General features: G+C 34.7%; 1 protein-coding gene across 1 annotated transcript; it reads left to right on the top strand.

The window, feature by feature from the left end:
* The first annotated feature begins 7031 nt into the window (after nucleotides 1-7031).
* LOC135634654 (transcription elongation factor TFIIS-like) lies at nucleotides 7032-12241 on the top strand. Its single transcript, XM_065145117.1, has 2 exons — nucleotides 7032-7411; nucleotides 11061-12241. Exons 1-2 carry the CDS (start codon nucleotides 7253-7255, stop codon nucleotides 12057-12059), a joined length of 1158 nt encoding a protein of 385 aa, XP_065001189.1. The 5' UTR covers nucleotides 7032-7252; the 3' UTR covers nucleotides 12060-12241.
* Nucleotides 12242-12556: the final 315 nt, after the last annotated feature.

Below are 12556 nucleotides of genomic sequence, written 5' to 3'. Positions count from 1 at the left end.
AATAAAAGTGGAAGTCGAAGTAAACACATCGACATTAAGTATTTAGTCATAAGAGAACATGTAAAGGAAAATAAAGTGGTCATTAAGCATATTAGTACTAAATTGATGATTGCTGATCCTTTGACTAAAGACATGCCACCTCTGAAGTTGAAGGATCATGTAGAGAAAATGAGACTTGGTTCTACTTTGTAACGATATTGAAATTCTTATATATTGTGAAATTTTCTCATTCATGTATATATTATTTTGATAAAATATATTATTACTGGACCAAGAATAAACATAAGGTTTATTCATTAAGTAATATTATCACATTGAGATTAAAAAGCTAAATACATCGTGATACATGGATGATAATACTCGCTCTTAGAGGACTTATCGCTATGATTCGTATATTTATTTCTTAAGAAAGTTGTTCGAGAAAGATTAATTCAAATTATTAAGATGAACGTATGGACCAAGTGGGAGAATGTAACCATTATTATTAAATATCTTATTTAATAATAATATAATTGTTCTCATTAAGATTCATAATTCATTATCATGAATTTCTTCATTTATTATGGTTTAAATGATTTTAGTTTTTTATTCATTATACATGAAATCATTATTATTAAATTAAATATTTAATATCATTAAAGTTCTTCATTATGGTCAAAACATTATAAATTTAAATTAATTCTTGAACGTTATGATTTGATGATAATAAATGTTCTTGATGGGAGAACATCTATATATATGAGGATTTTGGTCCTTGGGCTCAATCATCTCTTTAAAGTAAAAAGACTTTCCTATATCATCTAAAGCGAGAGTTTTGAGCCGAGAATTGTCAAAGTTCAAGAAGAAACTTCTACAGAAATTCTTAACAACAATGGCTGGAGGTACGCTATTTTATTTCCGCATCAATTTTTATTGTGTTTCTATTATAATGATTTAGAAATGGTTTCAATGATTTCTAACATCTAAGCCTCCTTTGAACCACACTTTAAAATGACCACATGTTAATGACCGCGGGCCAACAAAGCTCACTTGTCACCTTAGCCTCATGCTCAAATTGCACCAACATGATCCACTTGAGCTTCTTAAATGGATCCACGCTTTCGGGATAGAACCATACCATGTTGACTTTCTAGTGAATGGTCAACCCCTTCGACGCTTAAGTTGGTAAAGAAAGTGGAGAGGGTTTAGTAGAGCTCAGGATAGTTTTGGTAGAGTCTACTTATCCTGTTTGGTTTTAAGGGCTGACTTTTATACTTGATTTGTCGATACAGGGTGGCTGATTACTTGTCCCCTCCTTGAGCTTTTCATACCGTTAGAGATTCATTTATGTCGACTACTAGTAAACATGTCTTCCTATTGGTTACGTCATGGAATGATGATTGGAGGCGCACCATCTGTTCGGGAAGGGGCATGCCTGAAACAGATAGGGGATGGGGATCAACATCAAGTGCCCGAAGAGTCAGGCCATGCCATCAAAAATTAATGCTTCCTATGATTAAGCATATGACTCATTTTGAAATTATAGTTGAGAGTAATGGATCACTGGCGACCGATGACATGATTAAGGGGATGTTAGAGGATGAGTCTGGTTACCGTGTACCGATAATCGACTCGTACGATTTTTTTGGGGATCATATTTCGATTGGTGATCGTGTGAGTGGGCGATATGTGTCAATTTCAAGTGACAATCCATGATTCGGTGATTAGTAAAATAATGCATGTGCCATTGCTTTCCTTGTCAAGCCTCATTGGTCTTTTTTCGGGGATTGCAAAGCTAGATGGAATATTTTCATGAGCTGTTGATGCTTTTGCTTATGTAGCTTCTTCGGCCCAAAGTGACCGAGTGAGTTAGTAACGTTATTATTTTTTCTACCACGAGTTAATTATATTTTAAATATTTAAAAGAATATATTTTGAATTTTTAATCTATGACTAGTTGATTTTAGTAAGATAGTCTAATGCTTGTTCCTCGACATACATTTGAGAGAGATGGGAGTTGATTCTTTAATGCTCGTTTTCTAGAGAGAATGGTCTCAAAAGTAAGACGAGCAATAATAACTGGATCCTTATCCGTACTCGGACTTGAGTTTAACTCGGGTTTTATTTTTCTCTCCTCGTTCATTCCAAATTCGATCAATATATTCAAAATTATTTTAGAATAGGCTATTGTCATTATCATTTAATATTTCAATGATAATAACTGGAATCACATATTTAAGTAGCCAAATTTAATTTCGATTTCGACCTCAGTATAAGAAAAAAAAAACCCATACATAACTAAAATACCAAAAAGAAATTATTTACTCTCAAACTTTTCTTTTTTCTTTTTGGGTTTGTAAATGCAAGTGGTGACAGTACAAGTGTTAATATAGCAAACACAGGACCTCAAATTACAATTATAAAGCTAACAGGTAACAGACGTCTCTTTCGTAATATCCTACTAATTCAGGCCCAATGACAATAAATAAAAGAAAGCAGGCGAATCTATCTACGGCTGCAATTCGAGTCATTCCACTTGCCAGCCATCATCGTGGCACTGACGGTGGTGCCACTGGCGGTCGCCCCCCATGGCGGCCAGGCGATTCGTATTGCCAGGTGTACCGGGACGTGATACAGTGCCCGGGGTGCCTGCTCGGCGGGCCGATCACGCAGCGCTGCTGCAGCGGGATCAAGTCATTGGTAGCGGCGGCGTGGACGACGCAGGACCGCTGCACCGCGTGCGGGTGCATCGAGACGACCACCGCGGTACTGTCGGGGATCGACTTCGGCCGTCGCGTGCGGGTGCATCGAGACGGCCACCGCAGTGCTGTCAGGGATCGACTGCTCGGCTGGTGTGGCATCTCCTTACCTTACAAGTGTTGGAAAAATACGACAAAGCAAGGATAAAAACACTGTAGAAATAAATAACAAACACAACATCAAGAATATTTTAGGAAAGATATTTAGGTTTAAAACGTGTATAAATACTTTTTTAGAAATAATATTTGTATCCTTTTCTTAATAAGATTGTTATGTATTTGATGCAAATAGTTTTAATGGATATGATAAACCTTTAGAAGATCGGTATTGAGTAAACAATAAAAAATCTTCAAAAAGGAATTAGAGAATATCTAATTCAATCAGTAAAGAGGAAGAATATGAAAAAGATGATTTAATAATTTACCCTCGAATATCTATTTATAGATATTTTCTCAAAAGACACGATCTTTAAAAAATAACTACCAAAATAACTATAAAAAAAATACCTTTTCAAATAAATCTTTTGAAAAGAAATTTTTTTCTTTTTAATTTGAACAATTTATAACAATCCTCCACTTGTTCAAATTTAAAATATTCTCCAAATGATTTAATAGTATTTATAAATAAAGTAATATATCTTTCGATTTGAATATTATCTTAGTGTAAGCATCACAAAGTGAAGTCGATATTCCAAATAGCATAAAAGCTTTGAATTTATTATTCCTAATGACAACACTAGTGATACCACACATAAATACAATATCCTTGTATTCCTCATAAAATCTCGCTTAGCCCTAATATGGCCTTGGGCTCATTCAAGTTCGTGAACTTTTATGAGAGAAAACTCCAACTCTCAATTGAAGCGGCACAAATTCTAAGTTCATATAGGTGAAGTTCTTATAGTATCTTTGTCACTCTTTGAGATACTTGTCCTAACTTGATTGAACTTCATTAAGAGTATAATTAACTCAACCCTCATTCGGTGATAACCAGCACTTTAACATCTTTAGATGAGACTCGTAAAATATTTCAAAGTGCTGAACTACTCCACATGTTAATGACTTGTTCTTACCCTTTGAACTCTTCATTACTCATTTCATAATGTTGAGTAGGGTTGCTATCATTGGTGGATCTTTTATTCAAGTAGTTTTAGCCCCATCCATTTTAATGTTGATCTTACAACTTCTCTTGTAAGAGGTTTGGTGAATGGATCATCTTCCATTTGTAAAACAAGAGGAATTGTTTTTGCTTTTTGTACACGAGTACTTCTCCTTAATTTATGAGATTGCTCTCCAACCTCTTGTGAACTTGATTGATGTCCAATCAAAGAAATATTAGATTGCTCACCAACCTTTTGAGATGTCTCCACTAGTGACTCTTCACTAGTTAGAGGATGAATATTATTACTTGAAGTTATTAAATGTTCAAAGAACTTCACATCTCGAGATTCTATTATGGTAGTAGACTTCAAATTAAGAAGTCTATAAACTTTGCTATCTAAGGCATAGCTTGTAAATGCATATTTGATTCATTTATGTCCTAACTTTGTCATTTAAGGATCATTATTCTTACAATATGTAAGACACCCCCACACTTTAAAATAACCAATGTTAGGTTGTCTTCCTTTCCATAACTCATATGGAGAGATTTTATTCTTTTATATGAAATTATATTTAAGATATGATATACAACTAATAAAACTTCTCCCCATAAATTATAAGATAATTTAGCATGCAACAACATAGCATTAATCATCTCTAGATAAGTTCTATTTTTTCTTTCTGCTAATCCATTTTGTTCACGTGTTCTAGGTGCTGAACATTTATGAATTATGCCATGTTATTCACAAAACAAGTTAAATTCATTAGGAAAGTATTCTCTTCCTCTATCACTTCTTAAAGATTTAATTTTCTTCCCCAATTGATTTTTAACTTCTACTTTATATGCCTTAAAAGTATTAAAAATATCATTTTTACATTTCAATAAGTACATATATGTGAATCTAGACATATCATCTATAAAAGTAATGAAATATCTATTACCTCCTCTCGTTAATATGTCATTTAATTCACATATGTCAAAATATATTAAGTCTAACAAATTAGTATATCTTTCAACTCTTTTGAATTGTTTCTTCATCATCTTTGATTTAACACAAATTTCATATTTATTAAGATCATTAAAATGATAATTTATTAAACCACACTTAACCATTCTTTTAATGGTGCTAGTTCCAATACGTGCTAATCTATTATGTCATAATGAATAAGAATCAACAATATAAATAGAAACAACATCTTTATTAAATTTAGAATCATTGTCAACAATAGATAATTTGATCATTCCCTCGGCGGAATAGCCTTTTCCAACAAAAGTTCTATTACAGGATAGAATTAACTTCCCGGATTCAAATACAGATTTAATTCCAAGTTTGCTAAGGAGATTCCCACTTACTAAATTTCTACTCATATCCGGTACATAAAGAAAATTAGTAAGAATGACTTTCTTACCCGAAGTGAAAGTGAGTTCCACATTTCCCTTGCCAATCACCTTAGAACGAATTTCATTTCTCATTTGAATCTCTTACCCTTCTGTGACTTCTTTGTAAGTCTTGAAGAGTGCCTTATCATAGCAAACATGGACGGTAGCACAAGTATCATACTACTAACCAGAAACCTTGCCAAATATGACATTCACTTCGCTCACCATAGCGATTATATTATCATCTCCCTCAACGGAGTTGACTTTCGGTGTATGGCCCTTTTTAAATCTGCAATCCCTAGCAAAATGATCAGGTTTTTCACAAACAAAACAGCCTATACTCTTTGGCTTCATAAATTTTCTTTGATCCCTTTTGGGGTCAAAATGATTTTCCTTATTTTGTTTGCCTTTGTTGGAATTCCTAGGCTGATTCACAACATTTGCTTTTATATTGCCAAAAGAGTTCTCACTCTTTTCTCTCATCCTCGATTCCTTCTCGATTCGAAGATGTTTTTGAATTTGCTCCAAAGTGATATCCTTGGAGTCATGTAAAATCTTCTCCCTATACCCTTTCCAAGATGAAGGTAACTTGGCTATTATAGCCCATACTTGAAAAGGTTCAGGAAGTTCGATTTTTTCAGCCTTCAATTGATTAACAATGACCTGCAACTCATGCACTTGTGCCAAGATTGGCTTGTCATCCATAAACTTATAAACAAAATATTTAGAAATAAAAAATTTCTTTGTACCTTCCTCCTCGGCATGATACTTGAATTCTAAAGCATTCCAAATTGCTTTTGCAGATGGTTCTACCGTATAAAGATCATAAAGCTGATCCGAAAGAGCATTAAGAATGTGTCATCTACACATGACTTCATCTTCGATTCTTCTTTTGTTCAGCCTTGACTTCATTAGTGTCATCATCGGTTGGATCAGGAATTGGTTGAAGATTTAGATCAAGCACATAGAAGATCTTCAAAGCAGTCAACATGAATTTCATCTTGTCTTGCTAACGGGTAAAATTCGTTCCATCAAAATGATCCAAACAAACAAAATCTTGATTCAATAATTTGATGATATTTGTGGCCTCTATAGTGAATTTATATAAACTCACAAATATCGTTTTTAGATTGTTGGGAAAATACAACAAAGAAGATGATAAAAACACTATGGAAACAAATAACAAACATAAGGTCAAGAATACTTTAGAAAAGATATTTAGGCTTGAAACGTGTATAAATACTTTCATAAAAACGATATTTACACTCTCTTCTCGATAAGATCGCTATGGGTTTGATATAAATAGTTTTAGTGAATATGATAAGCCTTTAGAAGATATTTATTGAGCAAACAATAAAAAATCATCAATGAGAAATTAGAGAATATCTAATTCAAGTGAATCACTTGAAAAGTAAGGAAGAAGAATATGAAAAAGATGATTTAATAATTTATCCTCAAATATCTATTTATAGATATTTTATATAATCTTTAAAAAATAATTATTAAAATAATTATAAAAAATATTTTTTTAAATAAATCTTTTGAAAAGATTTTTTTTTTCTTTTTAATTTAAACAATTTATAACAACAAGATCAGCCCCAACGTCGACTGCAAGTCGAACGGCCCTCAGCTGGTACACGATGAACGTCAGCTGTTGTCGTTCGGTAGGTGCGTAAGAGTTGTTTGTAGGTATCATCATCCTCCGAAAGTTTCATCACGAAGTACACGTGTCATCTTTCCGAAGCCCCCATGCTGAGAAGTACAGGCCCCCCAACCCTTTATGTGTCTTCGACTCCACCTTCGGCGGCTCCTTTCGTTTCCCTTCGAGCCCCCACCCAGCCCCCAAATCTCTCCCACCTGCGAGGGAACTCGAGCGAGCCACCGTAGCGATATCCTGGGATTGCTACCTGTATCTATCCATCTACCTACCCTTGGGCGATTCGATCGTAGGTCAGTCTTCGGCTCTCGCTTATGTGGGATCTTTGATAGGTGATTTCCTCGTTTGATTTCGCGAGCGTCGAGATTGGATTCCATGGATAAAGACCTCCTTCAGACCTTCGACGCCGCGAAGAAGGCGGCCGACGTGGCGGCGGAGGCCGGCGGCCCGTCGCCTGAGGTGGATCGGTGCGTGGACGCGTTGAGGCGGCTGAGGAGGATCCCCGTGACGACGCAAAATCTGGTGGAAACCCAGGTACTCGCTTCTTCTCATGTTTCTTCATCTTCGACATGGCATGTAACGGAATTATCTTTACGCTTCTTTGATGCTTAAGCATGATCTTTCTTTGAGTCGATGAAAGTTGGCAATTTTTTTTTTTTGAACTCGAGTCTCTGATGCTGGCGTTAAATGTTTTCGTTTGGTTGATTCGAGCTGTACTACGGTCGATATATGCAACATTTCTTCTATACGAAGGACTAGTTCTTTTTTTTTGGATACAAATTGTTTGGTGTTTTTACCACAACATGATGGAAAAAGTTCGAGTTTTTAATCACTGAATTTTGGTCTTTTATTGGTCGCAATTCTTGCCTTGTTGTGCTCATCTTTAGCGGTATGGAAGTCTTTACAGATTCATTAAGTGGTTGGGAACCTGACTTTCTTATTCGATTTTTATTTTTTAGATCTTCAGGCACTGAATTTGTCATCAGAGGTGGGTATTTCGACAGATGCAGTCCTGCAAATACAATGTTAGTGTATGGCTAGAAGTAAACCACAAGCAAACGCATAAACAAGAAGATGACAAAATAATAACAAAATTATAGTCTCAGAAACAAATATAAATAGATGATGGAAAACAACATACTGTAGATAGTATTTTCCTATATATAATAGCACCAGCCAAAGAACGATTCTCAAAACTGTGCGTAGTAAGAATTTCATCGATGCTAAATTGACTTACTATAACTTTCACTGTAGTTGTTTACTGGATATATTAGATATGAAGTTCTAAAAGTTTCGCTGGACAACCTGTAAAATAAAACTTATATGGTAGAGATTCCAAAGCCATATACATGCCAATGGTTTGCTCTATAGTTAACCATATAGGTCACTTTCCTTTGGGTTGTAAACATAGAAACAGGATGAACTTTCTCTTGTGGAATACATTGCCACTATTGATGACAGAATCAATATAGATAGTAAATTATACTTCAGGATCATTCTGTCTTACGGTAAGACAACTGATAGGAATGGCATTTGTATGAATACTTATGACAAACATTCATTGAGTTGAGGAGGAATAAATGCTATCATGGTTGAGCCATGATCAGTGTTTCCTGCTACCATGGTGAATAAATGCTGGCTCAATTCTGCAATTAATGATTGACTATAGAGCTACCTGGATGTTTCTCATTTAAGTTATGCTTAGATTTAGCTTTCTTTTTTTAAATTGAGTTCGTTTCTAGAAGTTCCTTTGAGTGGTATTAGCTTTGAGCAACATCTTCATCGATGTCATATCAAATGGATAACATGAATTCGATCTAAATGTTGGCATGTAGGCACCTTCAATATGATTGATGTTTCAATCAAGGCTATGGTCAATTTAAGCAACATCTGCATCAATGTTCATATGCTCATGACTGTGCATGATCAGGACATTTAAATACGTAAGAATAAATATGATTGAGGTTTCAATCAAGGCTATGGTCAATTGTGCACCAAGGTAGTTCTCAGGTGGTTGCATAAGTGTAATTGTAACGGGCATGGCCCACAAATTAAAAACTCATAACAAGCCTCATCCTGGTCTTTATGATGTGGCTTTGGTAAGTAACAAAAACACAAAGGCAAGAATCAAAAGTAAATTGTGCCATTTAGTATTGACTGCTATTTACTGGTTTAGGTTGGTATTACTGGTGTTGTACATGTCCGTCTAGTTATTGAAATCGTTATTGGGTTGAGATTTAAATACTTGCTTAAAGATACATGGTGCTGCTACGAACTAGGCGTTGTGTAATGTGATGCCCTTCCTATCTATGTTTATTATGCCAGTCAGGTTTGGTGTTATGTTTGGTAAATATCATGTTACTGTTATATAGAGTTTAGAAATCTGAGGTTGTGATTGATAGCTGCTGCTGTAATGAATTGTATGATGAGCGATAATTAAATTTGAGGATGGCACTTTATTTCTAGGATTAGTTTGTAGTTGATCAAAGTTTTAGATGCAGATTTAAAGTATCAAAGGTCATAATTTGGTCAGCCTCTGGTTCATTACTATAGTTCTCAACATAAACTTTTAAAATGTCATGCTGTAGAGCATATGTATTCTTTAAAAAGAGTGTATTAGATGCTATAGAAAGCAACTCCAACATCAATGCTCGTTGTTTGATGATTGTTTATTAAAATATTACTTTCACTGCCAAATGCCATGGAAATCTGGTACTGTATGTTATAGTCCTTGTTCGATTGCAGTTGGCATTTCCCTTGTCAGATAGATAATAGTTTGCATACTTGACCTATTTCTATGATGTTTGCTGAAAATTTTGTTCATGAATTGTTGTGTATAGTTTCCTTTATTCTATGTTTATTTCTTTATTGCTTGCTTTGCTTAATATAATTTTTTTGCAAATTCAGATGATAAATATGCTTTCCTCTGTTGTTAATAATTTTTGGTATTTTCTTTCCTTTGAATTATGCATAAAATTTTGGCATTAATTTATTAAGTTGCAACCAAATCATGGAATGCTTTATTTTTTATTTATTTTTCACACACACACACACACACACATATCTATATATATATATATATATATATATATATGTATGTATATATATATGTATATGTATGTATATATATATGTATATGTATGTATATATATATGTATATGTATGTATATATATATGTATATGTATGTATATATATATGTATATGTATGTATATATATATGTATATGTATATGTATATATACACACATACATATACATGTATGTATATACATACATGTACACATATCATTCATATATATATATATATATATATATGTATATATATATATATATATATATGTGTATGTATGTATATATGTATATATATATGTATGTATGTATATATGTATATATATGTGTATGTATGTATATATGTATATATATGTGTATGTATGTATATATGTATATATATGTGTATGTATGTATATATGTATATATATGTGTATGTATGTATATATGTATATATATGTGTATGTATGTATATATGTATATATATGTGTATATATGTGTATATATATATATATATATGTATATATATATTCTTATATGCATATATAAGAATTTGACACATTTCATGAATCTTGAGAAATCTTGTTCTTTATGACTGATTGTCGTAGCTAATCCTACTATACATCTGCATTGCCGATGGGAATAATAATATGGTTGATCCGGAGCTATTATGCTCTCTTTTATTTTCTTAGTTTAGACCTGTTTTTGTTGCCTATCCTATATTTCATCATATAGCAACCAAGAAGCAAATGTTCTGTCAGGAGACTCATATCAAAGACGTATTTTTTACAAATGAAATCTGCATACTTACTGCTTGCGGACATTAAACATAATGAAGTATTTCAAGCAAGTGGGCCCAAGCTAAGTCATTCACATGCTCATATTGGCCCATCTGCTCTTTATATTCTCTCACTCAATCCCTCTATAAAAAACCTCTTCAAGACTTATACAAGGCTTGTTGACACTTTATGGACGCTCTTTGTGGAATCTCTGAGCTTTTTTTCTCCCAATACTTTAGGATATGTTTATACATTTTTCTTCTTTTTTTTCCCCAACACTTTAGCGTCGCCGAGCAAAAATCGTCAGATTTGGCTGTTTTTCCTTCTTGGACTTAAACATGCTTTCTGTTCCGCAGGTGGGCAAACGGCTTCGCTATCTCACGAAGCATTGCCATTCAAAGATTCAAGTTGAGGCTTCCGCCTTGTTAGAATTCTGGAAAAATGTTGTCATTCAGGAGACTTCAAATTCCACGAGAAATGGAAGTTCTGATGATAAAAGTTCCATAAAGAATTTCAAATCTGAGAGAACAGAAACTGTCAAGGTTAACAAGACTTCAAAGTCTGGGCCAGTCATCATGGACGGAATTTCAACTTCAGAAAGTTTCAAGTTTGATAAGAAAGATAGAGACCAGAGCATGAAAGCTGAGATTTCAAAATCAGAAAGAAACAAGATTGAGAATAATAGCAGCAACGACTCTGGAGTGCTTGCTGTCAATGATGAGAGGATACCCAAGGAAGATCACCAGGCTTCTACTACCAAGAAACCATCTATGGTACCAGCTGGTCCTCCTAAACTGACAACTATGGTCAAATGCAATGATCTTGTTCGAGACAAAGTTCGGGAACTTCTAGCTGAGGCTTTCTCCAAAGTTTCTTGTGAGACCAGCGAAGATGAAAGAGATGAAGTGAGGAACATCCTGGATGAAGTGGATGCATGTGATCCCATTCGAGCTGCTGTGTTGGTGGAGTCCGTGATGTTTGAAAAACTAGGACGTTCTAATGGTTCTCAAAAGCTTAAATACAGGTCCATAATGTTCAACTTGAAGGATGGGAACAACACTGATCTTCGAAGGAGAGTTCTTGTGGGAGAAGTGAAACCTGAGAAACTCATTGCCATGACCCCCGAGGAGATGGCCAGCGACAAGAGGAAACTTGCAAACAAGCAAATTAAAGAGAAGGCCTTATTTGAATGTGAGCGAGGAGGGCCTCCTAAAGCTACCACTGATCAGTTTAAATGCGGACGCTGTGGACAGAGGAAGACTACATACTATCAAATGCAAACCCGAAGCGCCGATGAGCCAATGACAACATTCGTGACATGTGTGAATTGCAACAATCACTGGAAGTTCTGTTGAGTGCATATGCGGCAGAAAGATTGCTGAAGATCCCAGGTCTAATCTTCCATCTTTTTCTAGGGCTGCTTCTATCCTGTGTTTCTTTCGGAACTCATTAATTTTTAGTTGATTAACTGTAGCAGCATAGTTTTTTCATGTTTGCTGATCACTGCCCCCATCATCAATTAAAAGTGTTGAATCCACTCGGTCTCGTCTCTATATGTGCCTTCCGCATATGCTCATCTCAGTGCTGTAAGTAACTTGATGAAACCGAGAGAAACATCGAAGCCAAACTTCATTGGGAAGTTTGCTTGGCATGTATGACAGACAGTGAAAGGCCTCAGCCTCACTTCTCATGCTGTGTAGATGTATCGTCCATTTATTTCCAAGCTAAATGGTAGTCTACCGAATGAATGTCAGCAAAGATCAAACAGTAGTAGAATTCCTTGTCGAGGCATTATGCTCTGCCACTTCTCAAGCGCAGCTTTCTGCGTCTTGCCAATGTCGACTGCATGTTC

This window comes from Musa acuminata, chromosome BXJ3-4 (assembly GCF_036884655.1).
Source record: "Musa acuminata AAA Group cultivar baxijiao chromosome BXJ3-4, Cavendish_Baxijiao_AAA, whole genome shotgun sequence".
Classification (NCBI taxonomy): Eukaryota; Viridiplantae; Streptophyta; class Magnoliopsida; order Zingiberales; family Musaceae; genus Musa; species Musa acuminata.
The sequence above is the reverse complement of the archived record's forward strand: the minus strand, read 5'-3'. Positions and strand labels throughout refer to the sequence as shown.